The sequence below is a fragment of the Betta splendens genome, chromosome 21, assembly GCF_900634795.4.
Source record: "Betta splendens chromosome 21, fBetSpl5.4, whole genome shotgun sequence".
Lineage (NCBI taxonomy): Eukaryota > Metazoa > Chordata > Actinopteri > Anabantiformes > Osphronemidae > Betta > Betta splendens.
This window is the reverse complement of record NC_040899.1, coordinates 9,148,497-9,164,115: the sequence shown is the minus strand read 5'-3', so window position 1 is coordinate 9,164,115 and position 15,619 is coordinate 9,148,497. Positions and strand designations below refer to the sequence as shown.

General features: G+C 45.9%; 1 protein-coding gene across 4 annotated transcripts; it reads left to right on the top strand.

The window, feature by feature from the left end:
- The first annotated feature begins 71 nt into the window (after nt 1-71).
- Nucleotides 72-15,534, top strand: xirp2b (xin actin binding repeat containing 2b). Of its 4 annotated transcripts, XM_029136596.3 has the most exons (9): nt 72-252; nt 2,024-2,187; nt 2,832-2,963; nt 3,514-3,615; nt 3,698-3,755; nt 3,851-3,939; nt 4,106-13,466; nt 13,993-14,123; nt 14,249-15,534. In XM_029136596.3, exons 3-8 carry the CDS (start codon nt 2,835-2,837, stop codon nt 14,082-14,084), a joined length of 9,831 nt encoding a protein of 3,276 aa, XP_028992429.1. In that variant the 5' UTR covers nt 72-252; nt 2,024-2,187; nt 2,832-2,834; the 3' UTR covers nt 14,085-14,123; nt 14,249-15,534. The 4 variants fall into 4 exon arrangements, with proteins under 4 accessions (XP_028992429.1, XP_028992430.1, XP_055360957.1 ...); XM_029136597.3 differs by lacking the exon at nt 2,024-2,187; XM_055504982.1 differs by lacking the exon at nt 2,832-2,963.
- The last annotated feature ends 85 nt before the right edge of the window (nt 15,535-15,619 follow it).

Genomic DNA, 15,619 nt, shown 5'->3' with positions numbered 1-15,619 from the left:
TGGCGCCCTCGCCCGCTTAAAAAAAGCCAGCCCAGGTCCATCTTTTGCAAGTGGGCGGAGGGACCAAAATAAAATCAGCTGTCACCGACTGCTCGTGGGACAGAGGTGTGTACACAGCACTGGAGCTGGTCTCCAACACGCGCTGGGATTTTCTCTTTGCCTGGAACGGACCCTGCGGGGAGGCGGGTCCAGCGGCCTGCGTGTGGGATTCTACCTGCTGAGTTCATATTTTTATAAGTCACTCCACACCTGGTAGGTAACTTGCACAGCGCCGCTTGATTTAAGACTAGTGCAAATCATGAGTATTATATGCAACACTTGTTTTCCATGCTGAGCCCCATTCAGCGTACCCTGAATTGCCAAATGTGGTTGAACGCTGTAAATCCCCAGTCTGACCTGCAGGAACCGAAACGGTAACTAAAACAGTGCATTATCTGGCTGTTTGGCCTGTGGGGAGGCTGGATTTATTTCGCCAAGTAATTCCAAATAGGCGGCAGAGCCGGTCGTGCCGAGGCCAACGGCTCGAGGTGCTGCGTCGTTCTACTTAGCAAAGAGCAATTACAAATAAAGGCGCTGGTACAATATGCAAAGACTTGACCTCACAGAAACACGACCCGTCGCGGTTAAGTTTAAAAGGAGGGTGGTTTATTTTTGCAGATACATGGCGCCTACATTACTTCACTTTCTTGTCATTCGAGCTCGCGGCCCAGCCCAACGTGTCATGAGATAGCCCTCGCGCTGCTGACTGAATTTTTGGGCTACAAATTTTAGGTCCCAGCGCAGTAATTTACAGCCTCGGACGCCGTGCCCCCGAGACCTTAACTGGAATGTGCTGCAACGCAGGGTTCCGTCCGCTAAAGTTTCTCTGCTGAATGAATCGTCTAAATGAATGCTTGTAGAGTTTACTGCACAGATCGCCCACCATCGTCCCACAGTAGCACAGCTGTCATATAATGGGCTGTAGAATGGGTTTAAGCAGCAGTTACGACTGCTTGGTTTTATAAATGCTTGGTTTTACTTGACTTTCAACTATCTGTAGCACAACCCCCTTCAAACTGGGGGGCGTTTTTTTATTTGCATTGGTTCAAATCTTTATTAAGGATTTTAATATTTGAGAAGTTGAAAATGATATGCAGAGAATAAATATGTACCATGGCTGACGGAAAGGATATTACAGCTGTGACGTAACAGCTGACACTTTCAATCTGGCAGTTTTTGCTGACATGATATCTGGATATTTCAAATATATACTGTATGATTTCACATAGATGAAAAGCTTCTTCATGCTTAAAAGAAATGGAAATGATATATAATGATTTCCATGTGCCTTTAAACAATAACATTTAATAGATTTCAGTACATTTTTTAAATCAGTGCATTTACATTCACATCCACGAGTCAGAGGTGTGAATACTGCAGATTTACAGAAACAGACAAAGCCGCTGTGTCAGCAGCCGGCCAGTGTAGAGTCTGTGGGCGTTATGGGTGGGAGCAATTTATTGTCACTCACTGTTTTTGCAGTATATTACAATAAAGGTTTATGCGCCATATAAAGAAGCACAGCCACCTAGCACACAACACAGAGGCCCAGTCGTAGCAAAGCAACACTGCCCTCTGCAATATTTTCCAAAACACTCAGTGCAGCATTTTTTAAATGTTCGATATGAGGCAAGTTTGATCACATCCCCATGAGAGAAAGTCCGTCACTTACACAGTCGTAAATGAGCAAAGCCCCATTTAATAAATGTCGAACATCATGGGAGTCACATGATTGATATGTAATTAACTTTATTAATGTCCCTGTGGAGCGTTTTAATGTCACGATTCACCAGAGTGTAATCTGCACTGTGGTCGCTTCTTGAACGCTATTAAATGGGGAATAAAAATAAAATAAACTGGCACTAGTAAGAAACCCATATCACTAACCTACTGTACAGTAAGTAGCAGCGTCTTCTGCCCTAAACACTCGGGGACATGTATAAACGCATCCTCTTTAACAGTCTCTTGGCTGTTTGTGCTTCAGCTGCTGGCAGCTTGAGTTTGACCAGGGCAGGACTTCCTGAAAGAGATTTAAGCCAGAGGAGCCGGATTCACTCTGTGGACTCAGAGGTCGACCCACTGACCAACAGTGAGGCCGCGTACCAGGCAGCTGTTTCCAAGCGAGCCGACAACACCATCCCCAGCGGGGTAGATTGCTACACACACACGCGCGCACGCACGCGCACGCACGCACGCACACACACACACACACACAGGTAGCAACATATCACCTGCCCGACGCCAACTATCTGTGGTTCATTTGACTGCTGTGTTTACAGTAGTTGAATCTTCTGCATGAGGTCCCAGAGTAGCACCGTAGCTGAGCTGCACTGATCTGGCATTGTCACTATTAACGCTTATTGTGGTGCAACATCAGAGAGGCGCTGACAGATTTTTGCTGAGAAAAAGGGGGTCAGTGGTCTTACATAGGCATGTATAAATAGAGGAGGTGGAACACGAGACTATACCCTCACAGGGCAGGATATAGAAGGCGGCTGCAGAAACATTGTAGGCCAGGAGTGTGTGTGTGTGTGTGTGTGTGTGAGTGAGTGAGTGAGTGAGTGAGTGAGTGAGTGAGTGAGTGAGTGAGTGAGTGAGTGAGTGAGTGAGTGAGAGACAGAGAGAGAGAGAGAGAGAGACAGAGAGAGAGGATGCAAAGCGAATGCAGCATCAGCTGCACCACGTTTGCCTGCGTTGCATGCGTGCGGGGCGGAATCGTCCTTATTAAGCTCCCGTTTGATTTCAGGTCGTGTAGACACAGAGTCAGCTAACGATGTTCCCTGCTTCATTAGGTCATGGAGGAGTTGGAGGTCTGTTCCCTGCCTGGGGGAATTGCCAGTGTGAGAAAACAATTTGAGACCCAGGAAACTGCAACAACATCCCAGAACGTAACCCAGTTCCATTTTACGCACAGATCTGTGCAGGTATACACCAAGAAAGCATGAAAGTTAAATGGCCTGAGCTGCTATAACTCATATCTTTCCATTAGGCTTCCTGCATGGAAAGCTGTGCAAGTAAAACATGTACATTGTTTGAATATTAATACTGAGGCTCTTTTGCATTGCACCAATAGCATCAGTGTGTGTGGGTTTAAGTTACAGACATTACTTGACTTTTCTTTCACAAAACCTCTAGGGCACCTTCATAACTCCTACATTGAACCACTGCTCGGTAGAATGTTAACAAAGCAGTGCAACAGACTTATATTCTTCTCAACAGCGCAGCGTTACTGAATGGCTTCGCCACAGTCTTCGTCCTCTCGGGTCCACCTGTGCGCAGTCGTTTCAAAATGCAGTGTGCAATATCTGCTCCAGCCTCTTCGCGGCATGGTGTGCGCTCACGCCAGAATGAATGGAAGTGGAATGAGCTCATGGTCTTTGGGGGCGACGTGTCGCCCGAGTGAGCGCCGCTTTGTGTGGCTTGCACACGTTCTGCAGCGTTTGACCACCGCCGCCTTCGACTTTGTCTTCGCAGGAAGTGTCGAGTGCGGAGGTGACAATGTCGAGCACGAGCGGCAGCAGCAGCAGGCAGGTCCTCCCAGGCAGCCAGCAGCTACAAATCAACCAAGGAACAACGGTACGGAGCCACTGGTTGAATAGCAACTGTAACTGCTGTAACATAACACGGCTTATAGTTATTTTCCTATGGAAACGTTCAGGTGTCACACGGTGGCAGAGACGCGGCCTGCAGCTTAGAAAACCATCTAAGTGACACAGGTAGGAATTAATATTAATTAATTCATTAATTAATTCTCTGTTACACAGTCCCGCTGCCCAACAAATGACATCCTTCCATTTGTGTTGTAATTTAGAAGAGGAATTTCCCAGATACACAACAAAAGAACTGAGGGATCATTTTGAAAGAACAATCGAGGAGGCTGCTCCACACAAACCCGTTTTGGTAAGCAACTTAACAAATGGTAAAAAACAGAGGAGCCAGGGATGGGCAGCTCCTTCTCTGCAGTTGAAATGTCCAGTTTGCAGCAGCATAGATTTAACATAATTCATATACTCTGTCGTGGAGCACTCTTATTTACACACTTACATAATTTTTGTTCCTTAAAAAGATCGGACGTGACATCAATCGATCTAAGTGGTCCTCAAATGTGACACGAAACAACACAGTGTCTACCGAGGTGCATGAGGCCAGAGCAGAGGAGACAGCAGCTGCGGTGACAGATCATGAGGCCTTCCCACCTCCACCATCCGAGGACGCCGACGATCTTCCGCCTCCACCCCCAGACTTACTACAAATGTCACCGGACAGCCAACATACGCCAGCGTGCCATTACTCACCTGAGCCTCCAGAACCGGCCCCACCCTCCAACTACCCACCGAACAAAGAGGCTTACTTCAAACAGAGGAGCATGTACGAGCTGAAACGCCTTTACAAGCACATTCATCCTGAGGTGCGTAAGAATATTGAGAGAGAGTATTATAGCGACTACAGCGAAACTGAGAACAACCAGTTAGAGAGCAAAGAGTGTGAAGATGGTGGTTATAGTCCCACTGAGCTCAATGAAGAAGAATATGGAGAATGGGAGGAGATCCTACCCGGCGAGGTGCAGGCCATGCGTTGGATGTTTGAGAATAAACCCCTGGACGCCATCAAAGATGAAACCCCCGATGAGGATGAAGACAACAGGAAGATAACTGAGCAGGAAATGATCCTGGGAAAAGACGTGAGACGCACAGCTTGGATGTTTGAGACAAAGCCAATGGATGAGCTGGGTTCCCAAAGCCTTAACTCAGCAGAATTTAAAAACAAATTCAACAAGTTTGACAAAGGAGACGTCCGTGCTGCGGCGTGGCTGTTTGAAACCCAAACCATGGACACGCTAAATAAAATGCGTAAGGAGGAGGATTTAACCAAAGAGATTGTTTTCACAGAGGAAGATGAAAATTCTACCATTTATTTGATTGACAATAAGTACATGGGCAGCCTCGGGCACACTGAGACCATTGACGAGAGCCACCTGCTGAGTCTGAGGTCGGTGTTAGAGGAAATTAATGGCGACGTGAAAACGGTAACAAGCACTTTTGACACTCAGTTTAAATGCATTATTATGGGACAGGCAAGCCAGATGCTGGAGGTGAAGTCTGTGCGCAAAATTGAAACTGAATTAGAGAACTCCATAGCTTCACGCTGGCTTTTTGATACCCAAGCCCTAGACATGACAAACAGCGAGCCCACGTCTCTGAAACTTGTGTGTAGTCTTTCCATGGAGGACAGCAACAAGGGAGACTGGGGCAGGTGGCTGTTTGAGATAAAGACATTAAATTGTCTGGATGAGTTGGAAAGCTCTCAGATGGAGAAGCAAGGGATTATCGGAGCTGATGTTCGCAAGCACTGCTTAGTGTTTGAAACTCAGCCAATGGATTCTTTGAAGGACGACGCCAATGCCAGACCTCACTCTATTGAAGACATTATTGGGGGCAATGTTAGATCAGCAAGGTACTTTTTTGAAAGCAGCCCACAGGCGGCCAGGAGAAATTGCCCTGATGTTGGAAAACTTAAAAAAGCAGCAATCAATGAGGAAATTAAAGGGGATGTGAGGCACCAAAAGTGGCGCTTTGAGAGTCAACCTCTGGAGCAAATAAGAGAGGAGAAGAAAGAAGTTACACGAACTGTGAATATCGAGGATGACCTCAGACAGGAGGACGGCACAAGCTGCAGGGCAGATGTGCGCAGGAACTGCTGGGTATTTGAAACAAAGCCAATGGATACTTTGAAAGATGATTCAAATACTCAACCTCTGACAAGAGAGGAAATTATTGCAGGTAATGTGCGATCAGCGAGACATTATTTTGAAACGTTTCCAAGCGAGGAGACGAAGGAGCTCGCAGAGGTCGGCAAACTGAAAAAAGCGATAGCAGTTGATGAGGAAAGGGGTGACGTTCGGCATCAAAAACTAAAATTCGAAAGCCAACCCCTGGAAGAGATTAGAGAGGAGAAAAAGGAAGTCATTCGAACCATCGACCTGGAGGAAATTGATAAAGTGGACGTCTCAAACTACAAGCAAATCTTTGAGAGCATAGACACAGACAGGAGGGATGAATCTCAAAAGATCCTGGTGGAAGGTGTAACCTGCGGCTCCGTAAGATCCAATAAGAACTTATTTGAGTCTATACCAACGTACGCCATGCAAGACAGCTCTGGCCACTTTCACGAGGTGAGAACGGTGCGTCGCGAGGAGATCGTGAAAGGCGACGTAACAACGTACAAGTGGATGTTTGAAACACGGCCGATCGACCAGTTTGACGAAACAGTGAATAAATACCAGATTATCAAGGGAATATCCAAACAGGAAATAGAGTCCGGTGATGTCAAAACTGCAAAGTGGTTGTTTGAAACACAACCACTTGATGCTATTAAATATTTCAGTAATATAGAAGATGAAGAAGTTGTGGGAGGTCAATCTCTTGATGTCATGAAGGGTGATGTTAAAATGTGTAAGTGGCTATTTGAGACAAAACCAATGGATGTCCTATATGAAAGAGCTGAGCTGCAGACTGAAAACAAATCTGAGGAAATGCGTAAGGGAGACGTCAAAACCTGCACTTGGCTGTTTGAGACGCAGGCACTTGATACGATTCACGATGAGACGGAAACCATCCTCAAAACATGCACAGTGGATGAAGAGGACATCAGAGGGAAGGATGTCCGAATGGCTTGTTTCCTTTTTGAGACAGAGAAACTGGAGAACCTCACCGGGGAGGAGACGGACTCCTTCAAACGTGTCACTGAGATCGACATCGCGTCTGGAGACGTGTCGAGGATGAAGTACATTTTTGAAAACCAAACGTCCGATATCGTGTCGTCTACGGCTGACGAAGTGATGCAGACGCTCAAGAGAGCTCAGACGGAGGACATACTGAAAGGAAATGTGGTGAGCTGTAAGTGCCTCTTTGAAAACCAATCCGTGGACGCGATACGTGATGGACAGGAGGAAACTATGAGCAGCCGCACGGTCAGCGATGTACAAGGAGGAGACGTCGATAAGGGCCGGTTTATTTTTGAGACCTACGCCCTGGATAAAATCCATGACGTGTCATCGGAGACAGATGCAGAGCTGATGAAAACACAAAAAATTGCCCGTAATGATGATGAGAGGGGTGATGTGAGAAATTACACCATGATGTTCGAAACCCAGCCTCTTTATGCCATTCAGGACAAGGAGGGCCATTACCACGAGGTCACGACTGTCACGAGTGAGGAGGTAACACGAGGAGACGTAGTGGGAACCCGGTGGTTGTTTGAAACCAAGCCCCTTGATGCTATCAAGGACACAGATGAAGTTTATATAATCAAATCTGTCACCCAACAGGACGAGCAGAAAGGAGACGTCACATCTGCCAAATGGAAATTTGAGACACAGCCGCTTGACAGAATCACTGAAGAAAAGAAGGTGTTAGTGAAAACTGTGGAGGATATTCAAGGTGGCAATGTTAGAATGAATATGCATCGGTTTGAGTGCGATGCCCTGCCACAGCAGTCGGTTCGAACGGTTAACGTGAGCGAAATACAAAAAGGGGACGTGAGGACGGCAAAATGGAGATTTGAAAGCCAATCTATTGATAAAATAAGAAGCATGAGCTCCGAGAATCTGATTGAAACGGTTAAGAAGGAGGAGGTCGCAAAGGGAGATGTTAAACATTCAGTGTGGCTCTTTGAGAAAAATCCTCTTGACCACATTAAAGAGGCAGATGAGGACGCAGAGACAAGCGCCATTCAAGAGGAGATTCCCAAAGCAGACGTAAAAACCACAACGTGGCTATTTGAAACGACACCATTTGACGACTTTAATGAGACGAGAATGGAGAAGACAGAAATCCTGGGAAAGAGCGTCAAGGGAACGCTTGAGGAGCTTTATAGTCAGAAAATGGTGAAGTCGAAGGGAATACTCATTGAAGCTGACGAGATTGGTGACGTGAGGATGGCAAAATACCAGCTAATGAACACGCAGACGCCGGAGATTCAGCGAGAGGAAGTTATCAGGGGAGATCTGCAGACTATTATGATGAACCTACTAAACAGACAGGAAGAACGCACGAGGCAGGTAGTTATAGACTCAAACGAGAAGGGTAATATCAGCACAACGGTGCAGCAACTGTTCAGCCAAGAGAGAGACAGCAGCGTTGAGAAAGAGGAAATACTACGAGGTGACATTCGGGAAGCCGTCAACAATCTATTTAAGGATGGGGGTGAATGTGCAAAACATGGGATCCTGATCCAGGAGGATGAAAAAGGAGATGTTCAGATGACAATATATTCGCTGCTCAATAAAGAAGATAATGTTAACGTTGAGAAAGAAGATATTGTAAGAGGGGACATAAGGAGTGCTCTTCAACGACTGTCCAGCACCGACAGGTCAGATGAGGCAGTCAAGATAAAGGTAGATGACACCGAAAAGGGTAATGTCAACTTTTACTCTACGTGTATTGAGTCTGGGGCCTTGGACTATCTTAAACAGCTCCATGTAGGTTCTGATGAGACTTCATGTGAAACAGCAGAAAAGGAAAAGGTCATCGGAGGTGACATCAAGGGAACGAAACTCATCCTCAGCCAGAATCAAACACACGTTGAGCGAACGGTGGAAGACGTGATACCAGGTGATGTCCACAACACGGTGAAGGTTTTCATGACAGAGCCAAGTGCCCCAGCAGACAGACTGCAAAAGGAGGAAATAGTCAAGGGTGATTTGAGAGGTGCTTTGAATTCGTTGGCTGAATCGGTGAATCAAACGGTCGTTGTGGAGAGAGAGGAGGTGGTGAAAGGCAACATACCGAAAGCTCTGCGGTGCCTGGAGAGGGCTCAGAAGCGCTGCAAGGAGTTGGAGAAGCCAGATATCATACCGGGTAATATCAAAGGGGCGCTGAGATCTCTTGAGAGATCAGCAACATCCAAAGTTGAAGCTGCGGTTGAAGATTTAGTTGCTGGAGATGTAAAGGCCACGCTGAAATCTCTGGAGCTGGCAAAGCAAGCAGTGAGAGAGGTGGAGAAGGCGGAAATCGTGAGGGGTGATATTCACACAGCGATGCAGAGCCTGCAAGATGCTTCGAGTGAAAGGAAAAGGTGTCAGCAAGAAATAGATGTTCAGGGAGACGTCAAAGGAACAATTCAGCTCTTCAGCGAACCTCCACCTTCACCGAGGACACAAAGGAGCCAAAGCCTCGAGGGTGATGTAAAAGGGGATGTCAAGATGTCAATTAAGTCTTTATATGAGACACATGAGCAAACCCAGCTGGAAAGAGAGGAAGTGATAAAGGGTGACGTTAAAGGCACCATTAAATCACTGCTGGAAACAGCACAACGTGAAGCTCCCAAAGTCAAGGCCGGAGCGTACAGAAGAGTGAGAGTCAAGCAGAGCCCCCCGGTTAAAAACCTAAACGCAGACGCACACAGGAACATACAGAAGATTAAAACAGCTACTGTAACGGCTACAGCAAATGAAAACGAAGCCCTGGCTAACAAAAGTCAAACTAGTCAAAAGAAGACGAGCGCTGTGGCACCGTCAGCTCAGCAGTCGACAGCTGTGGTGGAGCATAAAACTATTACTCAAAACCACGGCATCAGAACAGTCAAGACAGAGTTTCGGAATCTGAAGTCAAACTCCAAGGGAATGATAAAGCGAAACAAAACCAAAGTGAAAACCGATGTTTACATTTTACAATCAGGACTTCCAGAACCTGATCTCCCTCTCCCACCTCCACCTCCTCCAGTAGTAGAAGCTGACCTCCCTCCTCCTCCTCCCACGCCTCCACCTCCTGTTGTTGATGCTGACATCGATCACCTTCCTCCTCCACCACCACCGCTCGCCAGTGAGCAGGACTTCCTTCCGCCGCCTCCATCACAGCAAGAACTGGAGAGCATGCCAGCACCGGCAGTTCATCTCTCACCGGGAAAAGCAAAGAAGATGACAGTCAAAAAAGTAAAAGCGCCGCATTTACACCCCGTTCCAAAGTTGGAGCCCAAAGTCGACTTCACCAAAACACAAGAGGTGGACGTGAAGTCACAAGAAGTCACATCGAAAATAACAGCACATACATCGAAAACGGTTTCTTGTGAAATTCCTCCACCACCCGAGTCACCTCGGCCAATAAAGAGAGTTTCTATCTCTCCTGTAAAGTTTACCCCTCCACCCTCTCCTCCTCCTGCCACCAGAGGTAAAATGACAAAATTTAACACACCACTAATAAAAGCAGAAGAAAAGTACAGGAAGCTGAGGGAGGAGAACACGCCCCCAACCACTCCGACCCCCAGTTTCATACATGACTCAGTAACCGCTGCTCTTGAAATGCTTTCCAACAAAGACACCGAGCGGTTAAACAATGATGTATCAGACGTGAGTCAGCAGGCAACTGTAGAGACCGTTCATTCAGTCTCTGCCCCATACGAACCATCCAAGCATGTCGTTGTTTCAGACATCACTGAAAGCAACGTCAGCAACACTCACCAGAAAACACTCACAGAACCAACAATTACATCCAGATCTAAACAGCAGATAGTCTCTAATGAGACTTCTACGGTCATCTCTGTTCAGAAGACTTCATCTGTCTCTAGTGTTAGACAACAGATGCAGGCAACAACGCAGAAAGCTGTTTCCACTAAACAGTCTGCTCAGTGTGTCGTAACTGAAGTCCAGGCCTCAACCGCAAACATTACAAATACAGAAAGCACGACTGTTGATAGAAGCAAAAATCAGAAAGCAAAAACCTTGAACAAATCTGATTACATAAAAGAAAGTGAGGTGGGTTCTGTCAAAGTGATACAATCTGAAATTACTGCTGAGGCAACTGTAAAATCAAGTGAATCAGGGAAGAGTAAGGCCAAGGATAACTCCGCTGCAAAATTATCCAATAATGTCGACATTCAGCTGTCCAAAAAGGAAAATATCACCTCAGGCAAAAATGAAAAGGAAGCCAAGTCACCACAGCGCGATAGCAAAAAGAAAACTGATCATTCTCCTACAAAGAGCCAAGAAAAGGCAGTTGCCCCTACAAATGGAAAAAGTAGCAAACAGACTCAAAAGGTGAAGAAGAACAACAAGCAAGAGAAGCAAGCAGAAATAAAAATGTCCAGTGAAAGTGTTACAGAGAATTTGAAGGTGGAAGTGAAGGAAACGGCTCAGATGAATGTGATGAGTGAATCTAAAGAAGTAAAGAAAGATTTAAAGCAGGAGATTGAGAAAGTTACTCCTTCGCTTGCTGATGCTTCAGGATCAGTTAGTGTGAGTTTAACCGACAGCCCATCAGAAACGCCAGCAAAGAAGAAAAAGAAGTCTAAAAAGTCTAAAGCCCAGTCAAACCAAGGTAAAGACAGTTTGACAGAATCAAAAACAGAGGCTATGGAATCAAAGACCGAAATATGTGAAAAACCTCAGCAAGTTCAGCAAACAATCGCAGTTTCCCAAATTCAGACGAGTGTAAAGGAAACTCACGTTCAAGTCACGACCGGAGCCGTTCTCACAGAAAGCAAAGACAGTCAAAATGCTCAGCAACCAAAAGCAGCTCAAAAGCAAGTGAAGAAGAAAGGAGTGACATCTACTCAACAGAGCACAGAACAAGCACCAAGAGAAAGGACGGATGTTCCAATTACAGTGATCGGTGAGTTAGAACAAAGTGAACGAGTAAAGTCAGCAATAGAAAGAACAGAAAAATCTGAAAGTCGAGAAGAGTCAGTTTGTCACGTTACAAAGATACAGACAGTTTCAGGAGAGACGCTCAGTACAATTCCAGACTGGGTCAAAAAATGGGACCTCGAGGGACCTGTGGTGGAAAGTGGTGCCAACCTAATCCATCTAGAAGCTGATGCAATGGAGAAGCATGAATGTGAACCAGTCTCTGAAAAAGGAGGGGCAACGGCTAGAATATCAAAGATCAGCATTGGTTCTGCCAAAATCGAGAACCAGAGAACGGCCTCTCAGGAAAGAAGAATGGAGGAAGTGAGTGTGTGCAGGACTCTGGACCTTCGGGCTCCTTCGCCATTGCTCAGGATGCGCACTCCCTCCCCGACGTTTATCACCATTGAGTCCACGCGAAGAACTGACTCTCCTCAGAGGGTTGCTCTGTCCCCTACCCTCCTGCACAGGCCACCCACGCCCCCCACACCACCTCCTCGCAGGTGCGACACGCCGACGCCCCGCCTCACCAGAATCACACCGTCCCCAACGTTTGACAGAGCCGAAAACCTGGCTCGACTCAAAGACACAACAGCCAAACTCTCGCGTGGCGTCACCCCACCGCCGATCCTTTCCCCTCAGCAGATCTCGGAGAAGAAATCCGAAATTGTAGAGTCGCCGGCATCGTTCCATCGGCAAATAAAAATCGATTCCGGCGTCGAATACACTTTAGCGACATTGCTTGGAACGGAAAAGCCTGACAGGAGTTCATTTGAGGAGAATGAGCAGACTGAGCTTGTAGGAAAAGAGCTAGCTAACACGTTACAGGGTGTCAATGCTAATGAAAGCCAAAGCAAGCTTGGGAACCACTCACCTCTGTGTCAATACGACCCAGATGTTGATAATGCTTCAGATATTTCAGAGTCATCCTCTGCAACTGTCAAAGAGATGAGAGAGTTTTTTGAAGAGGCTCAAAAGGCTGAAATGAACAAGACCTATGTGCGGAAGAAGCCTATTGCTATTCCTGAGCGACTGGGCCCAGACATGGAGGAGTATGAGGCAGAAACGAAGAAGAAAGAATCGGATGAGCTTCCCAGGGCGAACATGTCTAGTCTTGTAAACAAATTTGAATCATCAGAAGAGAAAACACATAACAGAAAAGAGCCGATCCCGCTCGCACAGCAGCTTCACAGTGACGCTGAATGCACAGATTGTGACAAACAGAAAGTAGACGTCCTGGAACAGGAAACGCCGGGGTTTGACATCCAGGCTATTAAAAATGTTTTTGAACTGGGTGAGCAAAGTTTCTCATCCAGGGAGGAGAAACGCGATCAGGAGGAGCCTGTGTCAAGCCTGAGCGAAACAACAGCAGACACTTCAAAGTGCAAAAGTCCTCCCGAGACGAAAGGAAGCTCACGGCAAAGCACCCCCCTTCCTCCGCAGAAACATGAAGTGGAAACTGTGCCAGCAGAGCCAACAGGCTTCTCTGAAACCAAATCAATCACGGAGCACTTCTCAAATGTTGATCAGTTCGGTAATGAGGTCAGGGGAACAAGGACAGCTGTCACGGAGCGTTCTGAAAGTGTGTCAACACAACAGGCCCCTTTCTCCTACGCGGACGCGGTGAAGAGGAAAACGGCGGCAGCGAGACGAACTGAAACCCAGGACGAAGACGCTACCGAGAAGCTGCTGAGAAATTTCCAACAAACGTGGGCGGAGAACGAGGCCGCTTTCAAAAGCCTCGGTGTTATGTTTTCTGAAGAGTCAACTCAAGTCGTGTCACATGAGTCGAAGACCGTCTTAACCGGTAAAGACTTGGGCGGCACGAAAGCTAACGGCTACCGACCAGTCGCTGACATCAGCATGGCCATGTGCTTACAGTAACAGTTCCTACTCACCAAGATGTCCATCGTGTTCAGCATCTTCCAATTAGCATACTAGCATGCTAGTCATTGTTAGCCGAACTGTATTGCTAACATGGCTACTAAGACACAGCTGTGTGCTACTGAATGCAAATGCTAGCTAATGGCAATTTGTGAAAAACCTTTAGTGTTTGACTCTGACTACATTTTGACGCATGGACGTTTGGGCCCTTTGTGCTAAATATGACCCATTCATCATGGCAATTATGAAGGCATTTGAACGAGCGAACGAGCCTGTCATTTAGTCTTTGACACCCAAACATGTTCTTTTGCAGCACTTTGTAAGATTAACCATAATGAGAGCTGAAAGAAAAGGCTGCAGCTCATTGTTGCGCTCTGAAACCGCCCAGAGGAAATGCGCTTCACAAAGCTCCAGTAAAGGACGATTTGCATTTCATCTCTTTCGAGCAGGTTCGAGTTCCGAAGTCAGAGCTGTGCACAGCGTGTCGGAGAAGAGCTTATCCGATGGATGCTCTGATAGTGGACAAAAAAAAGTACCATAAATCCTGTTTCTGCTGTGAGCAGTGCAGGAACAAGTTAAGGTAAATAGGCTGTCTTTGAACATTGCAGCATTCATTAGTTAATTGCACAGGTTTCAATTAATAGTATACAGTAATTTTGTTTTTTTTTAATGTTCTGCACTAATGAAACCATTTTATTCCTTCAGCCTAGGAAACTACGTCTCACTCCACGGACACTTCTACTGTCTACACCATTACAAACAACTCCTCAAGTCTAAAGGGAACTGCGATAACGGATTTGGGCAGAAACCTCCCGCAGGCAGCGGTGTACCCATCCCCTCCGATGAGAAACCTGAATGGAGATATTCCATGAATACCATATGTTCAGAGGACAAAACACACAGCGGCGGAAACAAGATGACAAAATCATTTGATGAAAGCCAGCCGCACTGCAACAAGATATCTGTAGTTTGGCCCCCGCAGGTTGATCCCCCAAAGAAAAGCTTTACAATAGAAGAAGACATCCCGCTAACTAAACCGCAGTGGCCCCCTCCAGACAACTCCCCAAAGTCGCCTAAGCAGCAGCACAGAAAGGCTGTTCCTAGAAGTGTCCTTTGAAATGAAATCGGCCCAGTACACCGCTGAGTAAAATAAAGACAAAGACGAAGCACAGAACAATGAACGGTACAATGAAATACAAACAAGGAGTTGCGCTGTAGGTGAGATGAAGGAAGTGTTTGCTTGAAGGTGTGGAGGTTTGGTTATTTAAGAGGGAATGTAGCAGGTGAACGCAAGCTGTATATACTAAAATATGTTGACAGGCTGGTTAGGATAGTAAGTAGAGATGAAGAGAATGAGTATGGAGTGAGGATGTAGACAAAAGTGGGTGATGATGAACAGACCGTTTTCAATTCATTTTATGTATTTATTTCCATTTTAATATTTGACATAAATAGTCATTTGATAAAGAAACTGTTTTGAACTAAAACCAAACTCTGACTTCACATAAACCTTTATAGTGGGTTTAATCAGTCCCATTGCTCTTAAACATAGAACATATTTTCCTCTCATTTTTTTTCACCCTTCTGTTTGGTGCTCATAATAATTGGTTTATTATGCTATCGACTCTGTTTTATTTCTGCTAATGCATGCTAGTTCATGGACACACTTTCCTTCTGTGGATTCTGCTGTTGTATTGTTTTATGGAGGCGTTAGTCTTTCATTTGCCCTTTTAGCACCTGGTGTGCGTCCTGCAAAAACGCATTATGGAATCATATTATTTATAATTTTGAAAGTATATAATATAAACAAGTGAATTGGTGATAATGATGTTTGTTTTGGACATTTGTATTCTATTTTGAACATAATTAAATTTTTTTAGGTTAGACAGTTCTAATTTGATTTGTAAAAGAAGAATCCTGATTCTTTCATGCTGTCAGGCTGGTTCTCTTACTTTATTGCTGATCTAGGAGCAATAAAATGTTGAATTTCATTTGTGTCTCTGCCAGTATGTAGCCTACGTCACGTCAGGCATCCGCACAGCGCATCTCTACACATCCGTGTCAAAAACAAAGAGC